This window comes from Phyllopteryx taeniolatus, chromosome 3 (genome assembly GCF_024500385.1).
Source record: "Phyllopteryx taeniolatus isolate TA_2022b chromosome 3, UOR_Ptae_1.2, whole genome shotgun sequence".
NCBI classification, from domain to species: domain Eukaryota; kingdom Metazoa; phylum Chordata; class Actinopteri; order Syngnathiformes; family Syngnathidae; genus Phyllopteryx; species Phyllopteryx taeniolatus.
In genome coordinates this window covers 31,511,402-31,532,098 of record NC_084504.1, presented here as the reverse complement: position 1 = coordinate 31,532,098, position 20,697 = coordinate 31,511,402, and the positions used below count along the sequence as shown (strand labels likewise).

Genomic DNA, 20,697 nt, shown 5'->3' with positions numbered 1-20,697 from the left:
AATACAGCGGACCTCCCGCATACTCGCGGTTCTGCACCCGTGGATTCAACTACTCACATATTTTTGGTCAATTTTTTCATATATATATATTTTTCCCTTTTTTCTTTTTTTTGGGTGGAACCAATCCTGAAAACGCTTACTGGTGGTTTATCCCTGCTTATTCAATATTGTTTGGGGTTGAAAAAAAAAATGTTGAAAAAAAAGAGGTGTATATTTCCATAAGAGTACATTGCCGATGTAGAGTCAATGGATGCAGAGACTTATACGGGACATTTACAGAGATCCTTTTGTGTTTGGTCTCACATCCAGCACAAGAGTGACAATGACTCAGATGGTCCCTGTCCCTCTCCTGGTGATATTCACTATTGTCTTCTTGTTCCGCTTGTGAAAGATGAGCTCATGTGTTGTGCAGCTTCAGCCCATGCAGATGTCGCAGGTGCTCCCAAAACGGGATGCTCCGAGCTGCGGTGCATAGAAGAAAGTTTGTTTGCCTCTGTTGTGTTGGCAAGCTGTTGGTTCCAGCTGAAAGAAAAAGAACAGTCCAGATGACTTTTAGTCACACTCATGCTTGCTCATTTGGTTGCAGGCCTGTAATTAGATGACAATGGGCCCCCACATATTGACGGCTGTAGGCTTAGCATGGAATTATTGATCAAAGAAGTAGAACCAGGAAGGGGGAGTGCGGTGCACTAGCTCCGGTAGCGATGCGTGGCGTGCCAACAACAGGTGGCAGACATCATGCAGCCTCAACTGGAGCTTCTGTGAGTAATTAGACCGTAAAAGAAAAGATACCACCCAAGAAATGTGCCGTGGGCTGTTAAAGTTGCTTCGGGAGTGAATAAAATGATTTCCCCATAGAAGTGGTGGCACACAGTGAATAAAGATTACAGAAAATAGGAGGTCATTTAACAAGTAAAGCACATTCAAGAGACTTTGTCGCCAGATGGTGTCAATATGCAGTATAAACCAATCTCGTAGCCTTTAGTGAGCTGCAACTCCCACACGAGCTTTAGAAACCGCATGCTCACATGCATTCTTCCACAACGGCATTGTTGTCGTGTTATAATGACCATATATAATTATTTCTCCGTCTCTACACTCGTAGAGACTACACTCGTCAATCTATGTTCATTTTCTGTACTTATTATGGTCGCGGGTGAGCCAATATCGCAGCTGACATTGGATGAGAGGCGGGGTACATCCGCTCTCCAGCCAAATGCAGATTTAACTACTGCACATTATTTTCTAGAATTATGGCCCCAAAAAAAAAAATACAAAGACCAAAAAACAACTGAACAGCATATTGCATTTGCAAATTACAGGAAGCTGCCTCTGTAAAACCCAAATGGGATGGAACCCAAATGATCGTCCTTTAAGTCAAATGGATTGTAGTGAAAAAGGTATAGAACATGTCTACTATGCTGTGTTCAGCTTGGCTGTGGGATCCCCAGCTGACGTAAAAGAGCATAACGCCAACAGTACAGAATGTTCTTCTCTAGTGTGTGGAAGCAACTTCAACCTTTTTCAATTTGGTAAATAAAGACATTTTCTCATGTAGACACTTTTTACTGCCGTAGCATCTGGGGCCTTATTGAGAGATTGCAGTAAATTACAGAAGCTAATGAAGCCGAAACCAAGTCAAAGGTCACGACATGCTCTCTGTGACTATCAGTGTCATGTTCCCTTCTTGCAAAACATTTGTTCCAGACTTGCAAGGGCAAGGGGACAAGTGAATAGAATCGTTATTCTAAAGGTGCCCAGTGTAGTATCCGGAATTCAAGAAATAAATTGACAATTTGGGTGTTGTTTATCCAAATCTTGGAGAATGTTGTTGGTGCCTGATGGATTTTTATTATTTTTTTTAATGTATTCACAGTTCCTTCTTGTCAAGACACGTTTCAAATAACTGTTATACCCCAAAGCATCCACTTTTATTAAGTGTTTTACCATCATTAGTTGGACTTCATCAACGTGTTGCATTAAATTTGGTTTAACTGTGCGGAAAATAAAAGGTTCCATCAGCACTTAATTGATGTGTGGGTTACAGTAGTCGGTTGACTAATAGTATGACTAATCCAGTGTTGGTTGCATAGATGTGGGCGCGTCTGCAGCACACATGCCGGTGTTTTGGAAGGCGGCCTGGACCCAAATGGTGGAGCGAAGGTGATCCTGCTGGGGGTCTCATCTTCTTTAGATTTCCCTCGAATCTGGAGGTGAACGGGCAAAGTAATTTAAATTATATATTTTTGTTAACCATTCTTAACTGTCAATACAAGTATAAAAATAGTTTAAAAAAATAAAATAAAAAGAGAAACACACTATTTGTTGATTGCCGTGATGTGTTTTCAGGATTATTCCTTGGCAATTTAGCTCAGTCACACCATCTGTCAGCATGTACATGCTATTTCTGAGAGCATGGCTATACCGTTCCATATGAGTTATTTATGTATATGCTATGAAAATGCCACATGATCTAAACGCCGATATGTAATTAGCAGGCATGCTTCAATCCAGAGCCGCTGTTTCCCAACATCCCACGGAGAAAACGGTAGTCATAGTTCACATGGATATTTTGTGAGACACTTGTGATGCTGCAACAGTAATTGGTTATCTGACTCTGCACGCCTGATGCCCGCCCGTAGATGAAAGCTTGTCGGTTCTTCATCGCCTCCCGCTTTCAAGTGGGTGAACCGTGTGTGTTGAGCGTCACACATTTGTCGCTTCATGACGTCACTCATTACTACTAATGTTTAACAGATTCCTTGTGTTTCCTCCATGGTTACGCAGAATCCAGCGAAGTATGTCAAATGTCAATTGTGCATTGTCTAATGCAGCTAAAATCACTGCCGTATTGTGTATTTTTCAGTTTGTCTGCTTAAAAATGACTGAATGTGTCACGCATCCTTATCACATGATTCGTAGGGGAGTTAATAGCGGACTTCTGTTAGATCTTATTGTGAGAGTCTTATTTAGGGTCTCGTTTTTGTTGTTGGCATGAACTTTGAAAAGTACACTGCATGCTTTCTGGTTTTTGTACCGAATTGCTACCGACTGGAGAGAGAAAATAAATATTTTATATTTAACATGTGGAAGCAAAAGCAGGTAGTAGATATTTCACTCACAAGTGGACACTCGTTCATATCGATGGCTGTTGCTCTCGAACAGCTTCAGATGTGAAGCATCTGTCGGCCAACTGTTTGCTCACCACGTCAACAATAAAGCGACAACAGCACTTTTCCACCAAGCAGTACAGTTGAATTTAGCCCTCGACAGCACACTTTGGAGCAGTAAACACTGATCATTACACCAGCACAACACCAATGAATTCAACATCAAGAGGGGGGGGGGGAAAAAAAAACCATTATTCTTGTTAAGTTGCTGTTTATTACAAGAAGAAGACAAGCTTGAGAAAACATGTTTTGTGTCTTTTTTAGAAGTAGCTAGTCTCCTTCCTGAGCGCTGTCCAGGCAAACTTCAGCGACTATATATATATTATGCAATTCCAATTGCTCCCTTCTGGAATTAAAAACTTGTAGGATAAAATATTTGCTTCTCCCAAGAGGCCCAGCCGTCATTCCAGTGCTAATATCTAAGAGCATTCCTAGGAATGAAGTGGCCAAACATGCCTAATGCACCTTGCAGCGCTTGTGACACTGCAGCCTCACCTTCTTCTTCTTCTCCTCCATTGCTGCTCCCATTTTCCCCTAGCGAAAACAGGAAGAGGGAGTGTTTGGAGAAGCCGGCCACCATTCACTGAGCGTGTATGTGTGTGTGTGGGGGGGGGGGGGGGGGGGTGGATGTGCGTGCCAATGTAATTGCTTTCAGGGCACGCTGCAACCCTCGATCTGCATCACCCGCTGCATGTGGGCATTGATAGTGACATTGAGACAACATCTTGATCCTAATGTGTTTGGCGTGTTACCTGCACCGTGCTCAGGCATGTGGGCCTTGCACAAATTAATTTGCACGCGAGGTGTGAGCAGAGCTTCCGAGTGCTCACGTTTAGGTTTTTCCTTGAGCTCGTTTACCACACTATCATTTCTTGCACAGGGGGCCTTGCTCTCGTCTGCGCTGCTGCGTTTTGCAGGAATGTGCAGCAACTTTAGGCTGCTACCGGCACGGTGAGGCCCATTCTCCTCACGGCGGGCGCTGTCAAGTCGACCGTGACGTCTTGCAGCTGAGCTCGCGTCCCATTCGGGGGCCTCGGTCGGGTCACGCCGCTTGCCCGCTGCTGCAAATTGCACCCAGCTTGCGCCACAGCCGGGATACGCACATGTGATGTGACAAGCCACGCCTGTGCGACAATAGAAAGGAGGACAGCTGCAAAACGGGCACATTCTCTATGGTCACCGCTGTTGAGTCGTATTTGTCTGGCGCATTAATGAGAATCGAGATGCTCATCTTTTGGGATTCCAACAGTGGTGAGCAGTCAGGGACAGCAACTATCAAAAGCATAGTCCTACATTTACAACCCAAAGTCTAATATTTGCTCGATGAAATGATGTTACCTTCATCCCAACAGTCTATTCTATTCATTTGCTAGCGTTTCTCTGGGCTCCGCTGCTTTCAGGACGTTTGAATGCGGGATTTTTTTAAATTACATTTTTTATCCAATCAGATTTCAGCTTCTACGTGCTGTCATGTCAATCTAATCTGCCCAAGGCCTTCAGAATCAGCAGTGCTGGAGCCGCTGCTCCTCCTCCGCATCGAGAGGAGCCCGATGAGGTGGCTGGGGTATCTGATTCGGATGCCTCCCGGACGCCTGCCTGGTGAGGTGTTCCGGGCACGTCCCACCGGGAGGAGACCCCGGGGACGACCCGGGACACACCGGAGAGACTACGTCTCTCGGCTGGCCTGGGATGGCATATCTGCATGGCTGCAGATATGCCATCAAAATTGCACAAGATTCCCGTGAGGATTGGAATGTGCGTAAATCGTTTTAGCTCAGCAAATTAACTTTGTACTACTGCATTTTTTTGTGATTAAATGACCAAGCTTGCGAGCTAATCGCATGCTGTTAGGATTTTGTGTGATAAGATGTTCCTCTGTGAAAACTCAGTGGGCGTACCTCCTTTTCTGCCCCATGGTGCTTGTTAGCTGTGGAATTTGGTGGGACTGTGGGTGCAAAATGGAGGTCAGATAGAGGCTAAAATGGAATGAGAGTTATGTGGACACTTTCTAACAGGCAGTGGGCTGCTGTGGAGCTGTTTTGTACATATGATACTCCCATGAGTTATTCCTCCAACGCTGGGTACGACTGTCTCTAGTTGTAGAGACAGCTATACTGTATGGGAATATACGGCGTTGCTCTGCCGCAACAGCTGCTTGAAACTTCAGTGGCCCTCATTAATGGCAGACAACAGCTGGATGGAAGAAAGGAAATCTCAACATCTGCTTTAGTGGATGGGATCTGAAGGCACGTCTGCCTGCCGTCGCATGGTTTGAACAATACCAGCAGCAGTGGCCAAGCTATTAGCAGAACCTCCTGCACTGTGGCATACTGTAATCCTTCCTGTGAAATTTATTATGAAGACTATGAATCCTCCCAAACTGACCTCTTATTTCCCTTCTGCAGTGCAGCTGGGAAGGACACATCATTTCTTTGGTCTCTTTGTTTGATGACATTCCCCCCTCTGATGCCAAATGTGATTGCTGACACTTTTGCCACTGAATAACTCGGAGCCAAGTCGCCAGAGTTGTTTGCTGGGTTCAACTGTCAACTCACTCCCGTATTTCTCCCAATCTGTAGTTAGTTTCAGCTGTATGCAGGAGAGGAGGAAGCCAGAGATTGTTGTACAGTAAGCGGGCATTTGTACTTTTTAACAAAAAAAAAAACAGATTTCTTTTTCGGATATACGTATAGTGTATGGAACGCATATGGCAGTGTTTTCAGTAGCGTCTGTAAATGTGTGTAAACACGGATTGTACTAACAAAACTGTTGTCTGTACCTGGAAGTTTAATGAAAAAGGAAAAGTTTATCTGCCTAGATCAAACATAGCCCAGCCTTATCGCCCCAATTTATCGACATATCATTATCCCACTTCCCCCAAACTCTTTTTCATATGACTGATGTTTTGACACTTTTGACCTTTTCTGATTGGGCTCATTTAGACATTCCCTAAAAGGCGGGAGGTCACAACTAAGGAATGGAAACACAATTGTGATGGCGCCCCATTGACCCGAGCATTGTCTTCAGTCGGCCTCGGGTTCAGTAGGCTGACTCGGGCTTGAGGTGAATGTCCAGTGGTGCTCCGTGACTTTAGTGCTGCTCCGTAAAAACAGCATGCCCGGAAGCCACGCTTAAATCATCGCAATCGAGAGTCAACATCGAGCTGATAGCTATTGCCACGTTAGTAATAATACTTATTAAAGTAACTACATAAAATAATAATAATAATATACTTCCTTCATTTTACAATACAGTACACAGTACAGGCTTCATGCATGACATACATTTCCCAACACGCATGAACGAGGGAATCCAGGGCACTCAATGCAACGTTGTCGAGAAATAAACCCGGCACAGCATTACAAAAAGGTTTCAACTTGTGTTGTTACACAAATTAGTGTAACTTTTTTGTATAAAGTCAAACTCTTATACACGGATGGGCAACTTAAATGACGGTCGTCCGTGGCCACAGAGGACCGCATGCTCCCTAACCAGATGTATGACAAAAATGCCATTTTAAATATGGACAAAAACACCGTATGTGTTTTTCTATTGAACTGATACACATCACATTATCTTAAAATATTTCATGCTCAAAAGATCTCAAGCATGATCTGCTGAATAATTTGCCCAATTGTATTACATTTGTCAATGGAGAGAGGAGGACGATTTTGATGCCCGCCCCCAAACCTATTTGGAAGCCCGGGAAGCCCAACCCCCCCCCCCCCCCCACCTTTTTTTTTTTTTTTTTTTTCTCTTGCTGTCAATTACACTTGTATCTCTTCCAGTGGACCGTAGTGCTGCCCGGCATGTCGCAGCACAACGTGGTACGACACTGAAGGCGTGCAACTAAATTCGGACTTGCCTGAATACTGTAAATACCAATAAAACACGATGGCTTGAAAATCTGCAATATAACAGGGTTCGCTGTCATCGGTTTGAAAATAGCAAGCAGAATGTCCTTCTCTACACGGTAGCGCAATTTATCACCTCTGACGTTTCACTGTAAGCGAAACTTCTCTTGTCCTGAGACAAAAGTAAGATGACTATTATAGCAAGAGCAGCTTTGTTATGCAATTAGCTGTATCCTGTTTATGTCTTGATGCCCAAAACCGATACCCACTGGGGTCTTTCCATTTTTATTTTGAATGGAACATCACCGGTGCCAGCAGAAGAGCAAAGTTTAATGCTAATGTAGGTCGCGCCCTTTTTTAGCGTCCATTCACAAACAACATCCAAGCAGCACAATAAACCCAGGAGGCCGTGACATACTTTCTCAGAGGCCGTCGTCGTTCACAGTTTGGCCTTCACGTTGACACTGTTGAGTTCAGGCTCCAGACCTTGTGTGATTTCCGCCGCCCGCTCAAGGAGGATGCCTCACTACTTCCTGTTGACACTAGAGCCCAAGAAAGGTTTGGGGGGACCAAGGAGAAAGTACTCCAGCACAAAACCTCAGCAATCGGTGGGCAGTCTGTTTGTAGGCAGCGGTCATTTGGGTGCCGCGCCATTCGAGGTCGCAGGTTACCTGGTGGAGGACCATGACATGTCTGGTGAAAACCCTCTGACCTTGGTAAGGCTCAGGAGGCTCTCAGTAAAACACATTCAAAGTCAGCGTGTGAGTCTGGTCAGAGTAACAACGAACTTCAAATGTGACTACTCTGCCTTCATTGTCACTGTACACAGCTACAGTTTTCTTTTCGGGTCACAGATTGTACAGAACTTCAAGACCTGAATTCACAAATGCTAGATCTAACTTGTCTACACAAATTATGGATACAAATATTCTTCAAAACCTGTTGAAAAGACAAAAAGTCAAATCAAGGAAAGGGAGAAACGCGGCATCATATGTATGTATGTATTTGGTTCCGTCTGAATAGCACACATGAAATAAAACAAGGGAACATTATAAAGGAGAAAAGCAACAACTAACATGATGCACACTGAGATATCTTACAAGATCAACTCTACATGCAAATATTGAAAACAAAGCTTGTGGCCCACCCCAAAAAAAATATTTTTTTGTTAAAATACAATTTCAATAGAATTTAATTAGGATAGTGAAATGGTATATTGCAACACAGTTTTCTCTCCAAATGGGATTTGTAATCACTACTGCTCTATTTTATTTAGTACTATTAGATTGTATTTTATATCAGTGTAATATAGTTTTCTTTTATCATATTTAATCATAACTGCATAAATATCAAAGCTTTCTTCACTGATTGGCTGGGAGAAATCCCAGGATTCCACTGTTTGATAGTCAGGTTTGTGGTGTCCATTTTGATTATTATTACGCTACCAAAAGCGGGTTTGAGTTTGTGCAGATGTTCACATTTGCGGGGACATCCGCAAATGTTCGAACTGCTGAGGCCATGTTGTCCAGTTCAAGCGGCAGGGTGCAGACTTTGTTTCTGTGGGCAGAGAGCACAACTGAGCAATGCTCACGCCCGTGCTCCGAGGAGGTCTTGCTGATGGATGGCCTCTAATCAGCAGCAGACAGACCTGCCACAGGAAACATCTCCCCATCACGTTTACGGAAACCAGCCCTTCTCCAGAGACATGCTGATAGCCGCGGACGCTAAGGGGGAGTGGGAGCAAAAACACTTGGATTCTCGCTCTCATTTTCGACATTGAAAATCAACAAACTAAAATGTGTTGCTCGATTCACACGTAGAACATTTAACAATGCAGTAGTTGAAAGACACAAAGCAAATGTCCAAACTATATTTTGACATAGAATATGTTGAGTCCCCAATTGCGAACATTTGTTGTTGACATTTTGTAAAAGATGCAAAGATTGATAACCTTTGCACATGAAATATGATTTATGACCTTTTATTCATATGGATCATTTTAGTAACAGAGCAAGACGCTCACTTCCCACAGCAAAGGCAAACTAATCAGGCCACAATATCAATAATGAGAGCCAATACAAGAGCTGCATCAGCAAGTCTCACTAAGTCTTACTTATGACTGTATATGCGATTTTTTTATTTTTTATTTTTTTTTCCCCAACAGGAGGTACAAAATATCAAGATTTCTAGCCATTGTGTATATTTATTGTAGTTTTTCTGTATTTATGTATTTATTTCCCTCTCAACTTTGCTTCACGTCTTGGCCCCCCGTGGCTTTTTTCCCCTGACAGGTGAGGCTCCATTTCGGACCCCTCCCCCACAAATGTCAGGACGAGCGAGGCGACGCGTCGCCAGCCGCTCTGCTTCTGAACGGACGGGCCTGCCTGTCATCTTGGAATGTTGAAAGCTGTTTGCCTTTTTGGGCCCGTGAAAGCATGTCGCTCCATCGTGTGGAAGCTGGAGATTATCCCCGAAAAGAGGCGAGGTGTCATCCTTTCTTCCCCTAACATCACCGGCCCACCTTGTCAACCTTTGTGGCCTTGATCTTGCTTCTCTCGTCGTCCGCACTCTAGGTTTCATGTGTCGGTGAGAAGAGAATCAATTACTGAGGTCACATGGTGTCGTAAAACAACTCTCGTCAAATCATTTTCAGTTCACAATTTCATGACTTTCTGCAGCTTTGTGTGTTTGTGTCCGTGTGTTTTTTTTTTTTTGCGGGCTCGTGAACAGGAGGCAAGGGATCAGGTTTAGACTTGCCCCCTAAGCCCGAATGCTAAAAAGCCCTCAGGGTTATAACCACCTCAACCTTCTGTTGAGAAAGCTGTCAGTTTCCATGGTACTCAAGAAAATAAGCTCTTCCAGGTTCTGCTCAATTTACAATTGAATTTAGCTGACGTTACAAGGTATTGTGAAGGCTGAACTTTCTGGACGAACCTGCGGAGCAGGGGTCACGCGCGAGGTGGACGAAGATGTACCACCCTAAACAAAGTCTAACAAAGACAGGAAGGGCTGAGCCACTGAACCTTATACCCAGGCCAAGTCCTCCTTACCACAGTTAGCGGGTGTCAGTAATGTGTGTGATGGGCAAAGGAAGATTGTTTTTCCTGTTTGGGAATTTATTCTCGGAGGATTAGCCATGTGAAAGCGGAGGCTCCCTGAGAGTCTGCACTGCAACGTAAACAACCGGACTCAACTCTCGGGTCAAAATGGACACACACTTTAATGCTTCTTGGGTGAAGGAGGCCATTGTCCGATGTTTTACAGTTCCTGAGAGATAACTTGGGAGAAATAGTTAACATGGGAGAGGTTCACTTTTATTGATGTTTGATTGAGTGTCAGCAGCAGATCGTTTTATGTTGTCGAACACTTCAGTGCATTCGTCTCAGTGGACCTTTGTGGTCTGCAAAGAATTTCATGTTGGTGTTGAATGCAACTGCAAAAGCAACTATGGATAATCTCACTTTCTAAACTACATCATTCAGGTCAACATTCCTGACGAGAACCTTTGCAAAATTTGCACTTTGCCGGCCCGGCTAACAAGAGTAAGAGCGCATGTCAGCTTTAACAGCTATGAACATCACACATGCAGATATTTTCTCCAAGCGCTGCCGTTTCTAAAGATTATTTTACTATTCAATAAGTAAAGTTTGGTTTCTTCTACTATGCATGCAAACATGCACACATACTGTACAAAAAGTTTGAGAGTTCATTGAAAGCGCAGCGAGAATGGCTGAAGGCGGAACAGCTCAGACAGACTAAATCCGGGTCTTAGTATTCATTTCAAACCATGTGCGATTTGTTGCAGATAAAAGCAAAAGGTGGAATTGAATTGCTTGACTGGAGTGAATGTGCCTGCTCACAGATGGGATTTTGAGATCGCCTTTCAAAATAGTTCTTCCGGATAGTTTCACAGTTAACTGGCCATCTGGACGGCATATTATGAGTGAGACATGAGTCACAAGATTTCATATCCAGGGTAGCCAGAGATATAACAGTATGCCCTTTGCGCAGTGTGATACTCTTAGTGCTTCCAGTATAAATTGGAATTAGGGCATTATGTCATCCGTCCAAACATATTAGCCCAAACGAATTAGGATGCCTGACCTACAGATGAAGTGAAAATAGAAGAAAATAAGACGTTCGTCATGCAACTCCTAAGAGCTTTTGAGATGTTGCAGTGTCTTTCATCCATAAGAACATTTGTGAGGTCAGATGACCCTGATGTTAACTCGGAGACAGGGTCGGCATCTCTGTTCTGCTTGATTCCAAAGGTGTTTTCTGGGGTTCAGGTCAGGGTTCTGTGCTCGTTCTTCCACACCAAACTGAGTCATGCCGGAACCAAAAAGGAACTTTTCCAGATGATCTTGTGTTATTGGGATCCTTGCACACAATTCACTTTCCAGGTGCCTCTACTCTTGCTCCGCTTTGTGAGTCAATTTTTTTTCATGTATCATGGCGCTACATGCCTTCAGATTAGTTCTTCTCTGTCTGGTCTGGTTCATGTTTTGTTTTCTCTACTATGCTGTCTTCTTCAGCCAAATCATGTCTGGATTTGGGAATGTAGGGATTTGGCTTAATAGGAGATAGTGAAAGAAGGTCAGCACATGCTGGAGACGTCGTGCACGGCCAACAAACATCTCTGCTAGAAGTCATTCAACATCCCAGTAGCTGAAGGATTAGACTCGATGCAGAATTAGTGTGTGGTCACACTCAAGGCTTCTCATAAGGTTAAAAATGCTGTCTGTATTTATTATTGATGTAAGACTTCTTGCTAAATCCTCCAGCTGTGTTTCGAAGCCCTCAGCCCCAAAAAGAGAGAGTGCAACAACATGTGCTGAGCGCCGATGATGTGGATCAACCCATTTCAAGGGCTGAAATAGCACCGGGCTCTTTCTAAATATTTTCTCAGAGTCCCGGCTTCGTTCTGGAGGCAGTTAGCTTTCCCGAACGAGGCGCACAAGAGTGACACATGGCTTTGACGTTGACTCCGAGCCTGTTTTGGGATCGTTAAAAGCCAATTTGTCGGCATTCGCCACAAGGGAGACGGTGAGAAGTGTTTCAAGGGGCCTCGCATCTGAAACATTTTCTGTTTTAACAGGGTCCCGCTTCCTCTCTTAGAAGCCTGAAGTGCTCGTCTAATGGGAAGGCCGCGTTCCTCACCCACTTGCTCTAATTAGATCAACATGACATGACTGGGGACCTTTAGGCAATCCTACCCTGCGTGCGAGCTTCATCTTCAGAGTCACCTGGTCACATCTTTATCGTTAATATTCCCGAGTTGGAATGTCAACATCAGCTGCCTGTTGATGACCTTTAAAGGGCCACTCCTGTAAGTTGCTCAACATGAGTTGTACAGCAAGAAGACAAAAGTGACATGAGCCAAAGATCGTATGGCAGTTAATCACCGAAAGGGCAGATTGATTAGAGGAAATGGACCGCGTGGAGACTTTTTCCCGTTTTCAGTCTGGGTGATCGCAACAGCAAAACAACTGCCAAAACAATTAGAGGGAGTCAGAGGATGTTTTCGCCTCCACGCTGCACCCCCAAAACACCACACACACACACACATACATACACACACACACGCACACGTGCACACACACACGCCTTGTGATTGCACATCAAAGTTGTCAACAGAGTGTAAAAGTTGATTTTATTGTTTGCGTCCTTAAAGCAGTTGTCAGGTCCCGGCGTTCTTCGCCTCTCCTCAGACAAGTTGACAGCCTCAGAATAGTTCCACTGTTAAAATGGATGTTAAAATATGAGAAATAACCTTTTAGATTTTAGCGTGTGCAACTGTTTGCTATCTAAAAAAAAAATGATGTTACTGTTCTTGGCCATGCTGCAATCTGGCCCCATGTGTGGCAGCACCAGCGCCACTGACGCAGGTAAAAGGAAGTGGACAACACACTGTCAGGGAGAATACACAAACACACAGTTTGTTTGTTGGAGCAGGGAGAGGGCCTGTCTGGGGTCAGAGGTGACCGATTTACAGTTTGTTGGTGTCTGTCCAACAGCTGACGGATGGGAAGCAGCGCAGACTTTGACACAGCGTCGCCACTCTCAGATGCTTTCAGAAGTTGTCAGATGTTGGAGTGCGTGTTTTTGGCCATTCATCCAGTTGAACAATCTGGGTTCCAGTAAAGCCAAGCGCTTAAGGTTGGGTTCAGAGCTCTCAAATTCTTCCACACCAAACTCCTCCAAGCAAGCCTTTATGGACCTCTGCTTTGTGCACTGGGGCAATTCCTAAACTTTTCCCACAAAGTTGAAAGCATAGAATTGTCCAACAGGTCCCGGGAAGATGAAGAATTCATCTTCTGGAAGGTCTAAAACTTTTGGTTTTATTCTTGGGCTGTGATTCCTTTCCCCTGACCAGTACATTCATTAAGATACGCGTCTCCATGTTTTATCCATTCTTGACCTAAACTAGGGGATGTCAATTGGTCTCATAACGAACAGTTCACGCCACTGTCAAGAGGGTCAGGCTTTGAAGATAGGGAATTTTTCTTTTGCCAAAGTGATGGAATGTTCCATAATCCATAGATAGCATCTGAGGAAATGCTCAGATTTCACTGTTGTCTTAATCCACGATTCACAAGAGCAGAAACGGAGAAACTCACAAATTTCATCAGGCGTGGACGGAAAGTGAATTGGATTCACGGGGTTAGCGACGTTGCGTGTTGCACGGCTGACTGTCGGACGCTCTGACACTGATGGTATCATAAATAATGAAGAGGGGGTGTAGCATTGTGGTTAGTTGAACATGATTGGCTGTTTGTCATGACAGAAATGGCAGACTGTGACAAAATGGCTTTCTGATCCTATTTTGTCATCAACAGGCAAAAATCCACACTTAAAAAAAACGAAAAAAACAACCTCTGAGTGTGTTTACACTTCACCGTCTCGCCTCCCAATTGCAGCTCAAACTCAAATGTCCACCAGTAACGCTTGACGTTTGCATGTTGCCTTTCAAAACCTTTATTTTTTTCTAAATAAACACCTAATATTAGATAAGTATATAATCGTTTTAAGTTTATTTTTGACCCATGATGGATTGTTATCCAGCAGATGAGAATCACAGCCCTAGAATAAAAAAACAAGAGTCCACATCACTTCTTATCAGTGCGTGTATCTTGGGCTAATATAAATAGTCTGCAGTATTCCCGGCGGGCTCATATTGGGGGGCACAACTAATTCCTCATTTTAGCAGCTTTTTGAGAAGGGGTCTTTTTGGGTTTTCCTTGGCAGAGGTCCAAAATCCATCTGTGCTTTATAGCTTGCTGCAATATTAAAATGTCATTTGGGAGTGAAAGGTTTGCAAGTTTGCTTCAAATTCACATTTGTGGTTTGGCTCACTGATTCTTTTGTTCAGGTGTTGGCTTCTGGTGTTTCTCGCTGCCAGCTAGCCGGATGACAACGCCTCCATTCTTGCCCCGGATGAATTTTTTTTTGCATTTACAGAGGAAAGCTGCGGTTAGACGTTGTGCGAGGACTTTGGAAAGTCTGGTTTTCACGTGGCCTGCTGGTTCACCTTGACTTTTGCCTAACAGGGGACGGGTGCATTTTTTTATCAAAAGCAGAAGGAATCACACCTGGGGCACTCAGTTCTTGCTTCAATCATGAGATCCAGATGCTTTCTTTGCCAGCAGAAAAAGCATCCACCTTTACAAAATATAAAGTAGCCCGTTTTTGAGAGAATGTGATATTAAAGTTTTCAAGGAACTTGAGACCAAATTCCCCCTAATTGAGCCAGAGGTTTTTTGTTTTGTCAGGGGATTTAAGCGCAAACGGAGCCATATTCTCGCAGGTCTCCTGGGGTGGGAGCTCCCGGCCAGAGCGGAGCAGAGCCTTGAGATCCCGGCAGTCCCCGGCCTCTAATCCCTGTCATTAACTGGGCCGCCCTGGCAGCCGCTGCCCTCTCATCAACGTCACCGCTGTCCCTTTGTCCCTGTATTTCTTCCCTGACATCCTCTCTGTCATTTGACTCATCTCCCGCTTCTTTATTTGCTCCCGTGTTATTGTTTCCTGCCCCGTTTCCTTCCCGCTCTTCGCCTTGACCCCGAACATCTCCTGTGCGGCACCTCATCCAAATTGTGCCCCGCTGGTATTATTTATCTGAATGTGCAATATTATGTGTCTAGTCGGTCTACAACAACGATGAAAGAATGGGCTTCACTGTTCCAATACATATTTTAGTGGCGTGTCGCCTATACTGTGGCGCTTACTTTTATAACGTATTGAATCTCACGCGCACACACTTGAACTGAGGAAAGGATGGATGCGACGGTGGTCTGGGCCAAGGGAAACACCTTGTGACCCGCTCGCTCCTGACCGAGCTACTATGGGTGCGGAACAACAAAAGTGGGCGAGCGCTGCAGGGTTGAGCACAGGAGAGAGAGTGCTTTAAACTTTGAACTGATCAGAGTTGAAAAGTCGCAAGGGAAACAATGCGTGGATCTTTTGGCAAGTAAACATGAAAGAAACACAAGCATTGGAGAAACCGTCAAGATTTTGGTTTTGCATGGCAACAAAAACAATCAACCCGCAAACGCTGCCGTAGTTTTCATTCTGGCCAGGCCAAGTCGCGGTCTGCATGTGGATGTGACGCAGGAATTTAGCTGAGACGTTGCTCGAGATCTCGTTCAATGAAAGGGAAGTCCAATATCTCGTAATCAGTCATTGGGCGAACACAAGCGAAACTCCCAACAGTCTGCACATTCTTGTTTTTTAAATTGAGATTACTTGCAGCCTCTGTCTGGAAAGCCTTCCAGTACAGATAAAGTTCAACTCTGTAGCCCGGCACAAATAAATGGTGTGGAACATAACTCGGGAGTTAAGTTATTGAAAATTGCAATACCATGCGCACGGGATAAAGGTTTGAATGGTACTGAGCTAAGCGACTGCGATACCTTTTTCCAACGTTTAAACGACAATAAAAGCCATTTACAAAAGATACATGAATTGTGTTAAATCTTGATGATGCGTTAAAATGCGTGAGCCAATAAGTAGGAACAATGGAGCAGCCTTATCAAATCCAACATGATTCTGATTGGGTGGAGTTCTGTGTGGATGAAGGTCAAGCATTGTCAGATGTGAGGAAATATATCGTGTCCGTTGTCCTCAGAGACTCACGTGACAAAAGCCGCTCTGAGTTCTGTTACGAGATGGTGCCTAATTGTTATTTTCCCAGGCGCGTGGACACACAACAAGACAGCGAAGCGGCACGCTAATAGGCTGCCAATCAGCCAACTCCTCAGCGGGAGTTGCGCCCTCGCACATTCGGGGGTGTGCCGCTGGCTCCGCGGCACAAGCGTGTGACTTGGTCTGACACGGACGACTTGGCGCTTAGCAGGCCCGTGCGAAAGCTCTCCCATCCAAACCGAACGCACGTCAGCGAGCAGCAGGAGTTATTGTTATTTCCGTGCGATATCAAGTGTCCAGCAGGGATGACACGCTTGGTGTCCGACTTTGTTACCCGCTTGTTTCGAGTGACATCTCACCGTGACCCTGTGGAGCCCCACACAACCGTTGACCTTTGCAAATGCCGCCGCGTGATTTGTGGGGTCTCCCTGGTCACAAATCATGTAAAGGGGAGTGTGCGCCCCAGCAACAGTTTTCACTTCAAACAATCCTCGCAGCTTCGCTCATTTTATCAGCTCCTCTGATCCCGCCGGGGCTGACATGCAACTATTATAAACGATCCCCGTGCCTCCTTTTTGCTCATTAAATATTGTCGGATATCCCAAACCTTCTGCCTTTGTGTTGAAAAAGATCATAACCTTGTCAGATTCCATGCAGATGTAGGAAAGACCTTTCTTTCAAACTTTTTCATTTCGAAACCAAAGTGAGTCAATCTTCCACACTCCCACTGCCGTAAAACTGACTTGAGGATCAGCATCAGGTCTTTATCTGGCCGCCTATCAAGGCTATGATTAACACGTGAGGAGGTCTTCAGAAGATATCCAAGACAAGGCTCTCATCTGACCATCTGTTTCTTATCTTCTTGCTTTTAGTTTTGAAATCTACACGTTTGTTTGTCCAAGGGATGCAAGCGGCAGGCCGCCAATCGTCTCCCTGGGGAGGGAGGTGGAGGTGGGCCCCACCTGCTGTGAGTTTGGCTGCTCGCGACAGTTGTTGCAGGGTGGCTGAGGAGCAAGCGGAGGTGCAAACGTTCAGTTTCGCTGCGATCGCTTTCAAGAGAAAATTGTTTCGTGTATGAATGGCCAGTGTGTACAGTCATGTGGAGCGGGGAAAGACCAAATAAAAGAAGAGGATCTTGACTGCTACAAGTACAGTTCCAGTTTGTGGATCCGGGGGGCGGGGTAGTCACATCTGGATCTGCAACTCTGGTAATCACCACTAGGGGGAGCCGTTTTAATAGCTTCAATCCAAATTTTGATTCCCAAAAAATGATTTTCAAATTGCTGAAACATACAAGCTAAATTATTTGAGCTAGCTTCTTTTTTTAATGCTTGGTCAAACTAACCATTTTTGTTGGTGTTCATCGTAGATAATATTCAGATAATATTTAGTTGGTACCAGGCAGTGAAGAATCTAAGGTGGTCTCATGATTTATTTGGAACATTTTTAATCCTCAAACCACGTACAAAAATCCGATCCAAAAAATGTCTCTTTAGCTAGTGTACCTCACCTCAACATTTTTCAATGGAACGAGCAGCAGCTCAAATGAACACAAATAAAGCATTAGAATAAATACAAATCAAACAAAAGGATGTACTTGTTTTTAAATGGCATCAGCAAACACTGTGCCAATGGGAAGTTTCCTCTCGCTTTTTGTTTGAAAGCGGCGTGTTTGCGTTCTCTTTCTCATGGAAATTAATCCCCAGACTCGAGAATTCAATTCGCACATCACCTGCCGTCATTTAATCTAATCTTCAAACACTTTGACATTCAGAGTCTTCATAATTACGATGACACGACTTTATATTTCTTTGAATGGAGGTTTGGTCGATCTGGGTATTTTGGGGCGGGGGGCTACTACACATCCGGCAATGAACCCTTTTAACAAGCGTCTAATTAGACTAATTGTAATGTAAAACATGGTGACTCAAGTCAGGACGTGTCCAGCTAAGGTGCAGAATTCTCGAAAATGTCAAATAAATAAAAGTGTCCAAGGTGCCGTGTTTGCTTGAAACTCTTTCAAATGTTCTGTTCCAGATATTTTGTATCCTTCAAAAAGTGACCTATTAAACGTCTACGCACACATCCAATGAAGGTTAATTCAAATCCAGATCGCCCGTTACAGCAATTTGGGACCCAAAACAAATCCAAATCGGGTTTGACCTGCCTGAACAAGAATAACATATTCTTGAGCGGAGGGGGAGGGCTGAGAGATGTTTGTGGGAGGGGGGAGGAGAGGAGTGGGAAAGGTGGGGTCATCCTGGGGCTGGGGGTGGGGGGTGCCGAGCTTAAAAAGGCAGTCAGCCGGCAACAGTCGCTCACACACTTGGCGTCCTCCTCCTCCAGTTGCCAGCAGCAGGACGTCCGTCCGGCTCCCGTCGCCTTCGCTTCATCTCGGAGGCCTTTTGGACCCGTGCAGGACTTTTTGTTTTCCGGGAGGATTTTTGCCTGCCCCCGCCAGCATGGAGGCCACCACTGGGGAATACGCGGACAACTACGAGTACTACGACGACAACGAGACTTTGTGCGACTTCTCCGAGTGGGAGCCCTCCTACTCCCTCATCCCGGTCCTCTACATGCTCATCTTCATCCTCGGCCTGTCAGGGAACGGCGTGGTCATCTTCACCGTCTGGAGGTCCAAATCCAAGCGTCGGGCGGCGGACGTCTACATCGGCAACCTGGCGCTGGCCGACCTGACCTTCGTGGTGACCCTCCCGCTGTGGGCCGTGTACACGGCTCTGGGCTACCACTGGCCCTTCGGCGTGGCTCTGTGCAAGATCAGCAGCTACGTGGTTCTGGTCAACATGTACGCCAGCGTCTTCTGCCTCACCTGCCTCAGCTTCGACCGCTACCTGGCCATCGTGCACTCGCTGTCCAGCAGCAGGCTGAGGTCGAGGGCCACCATGCTGGCGTCGCTGGGCGCCATCTGGCTGCTGTCCGGCCTGCTGGCTCTGCCCACGCTGCTGTTCCGCACCACGGTCAGCGACCAGAACAGCAACCGGACCACTTGCGCCATGGACTTCAGCCTGGTGACCCTCAACCAGAGACACGAGTTCCTCTGGATCGCCGGGCTCAGCTTGTCCTCCTCGGCGCTGGGCTTTCTCCTTCCGTTCCTGGCCATGACCATCTTCTACTGCTTCATCGGCTGTACGGTCACGCGCCACTTCAACAACGTGCGCAAGGAGGACCAGAAGAAGAAACGGCTGCTGAAGATCATCACCACGCTGGTGGTGGTGTTCGCCATCTGCTGGACGCCCTTCCACGTCCTGAAGAGCATGGACGCCCTGTCCTACCTCAACCTGGCCCCCAGCTCCTGCGGCTTCCTGCGCTTCCTGCTTCTGGCTCACCCGTACGCGACGTGCTTGGCCTACGTCAACAGCTGCCTCAACCCCTTCCTTTACGCTTTCTTCGACCTGCGCTTTCGCTCGCAGTGCCTGTGCCTGCTCAACCTGAAGAAGGCCATGCACGGCCACATGAGCTCCATGTCGTCCACGCTGAGCGCCCAGACTCAGAAGTCGGAGATTCAGTCTCTGGCCACCAAGGTGTAGAGAGGAGGAAGGCCCAATGTGGAGCGGAGGGCGGGCTGTGGGACAGTCCCAGCTCCGACCACTGGAACACTTGTAAAAAGAAGAAGACAGACTTGACGTGTCCGTTTTGCGGCGGTAAGATGAACTTTGACGTGCTCCCGCTCATTGTTCTCCATCATTTCAAGTGGACTCGGAAGGCAGGAGCCAGCTGGCTGAGCTCCTTTGCTGCTTTGGTCCTCCTCCTTTTGTTGCAATTGTAAATCCCCCCCCCCCAAAAAAAAAAAATTTAAAACATTTAAAAAAAAAAAGAATGACACTGGATGAAACTTAAAGGTGTACAGTATTTTCATACCGTAGAGTTTTGTTTTTAGAAGCACTTGTACTGAACGTGTATATGTCCTCCTAAAAAAAAAAAAAAAAAAAAGAAAAATCAAGCTACAGCAGAGATGAGGGCACGAAAGAGGAGCAAAGGTGTCGCAGCTTAATGATATTGATTTTGCGGAGGAGACGAGCAGATGGCAGTTGACAAATGTTGTAGTTGGGGGACAGCAATCGGGTGGAGGGGTGCAGTGTGACCTCCAGGGGCTCAACATAACTGATGAATTTGTATGTTTTATTTTTGACATCACTGTAACTAACTACTGTATTAAAGATGTTCTCCGAAAGCAAAAAATGTCTGCGCTTCATTGAGTGTGAGAGCTCATTTCGCACCAACAGAAACTCGCAATGAAAAAAAAAGTTTTGCATGGGTTTCATTACACCCGCCTGCTATTTGGGTGATCAGCATAGCCAGAGGCTTGAAGCTTTGTTATGAATGCCTTCCACTTGCTTTACACCTTCAGACTAATAGATCTGTAATCTCTATTGATTCACAGTCAGTATCCAGACTGTAACCAGATTATGCAAAGTGGCGGCCGTCCTCCAAGTGTGTATTCGGTACTCACCTGTGACAGATGGGGTTCTGTCTTGTGGCGCAATACATTCAAATGCACTGAGTACTCTATG

General features: G+C 45.4%; 1 protein-coding gene across 1 annotated transcript; it reads left to right on the top strand.

Annotated features, from left to right (window-relative positions):
* The first annotated feature begins 18,462 nt into the window (after window positions 1-18,462).
* On the top strand, window positions 18,463-20,392 carry aplnra (apelin receptor a). Its single transcript, XM_061768676.1, has one exon. The coding sequence runs from the start codon at window positions 18,628-18,630 to the stop codon at window positions 19,711-19,713; it is 1,086 nt and encodes a 361-aa protein (XP_061624660.1). The 5' UTR covers window positions 18,463-18,627; the 3' UTR covers window positions 19,714-20,392.
* Window positions 20,393-20,697: the final 305 nt, after the last annotated feature.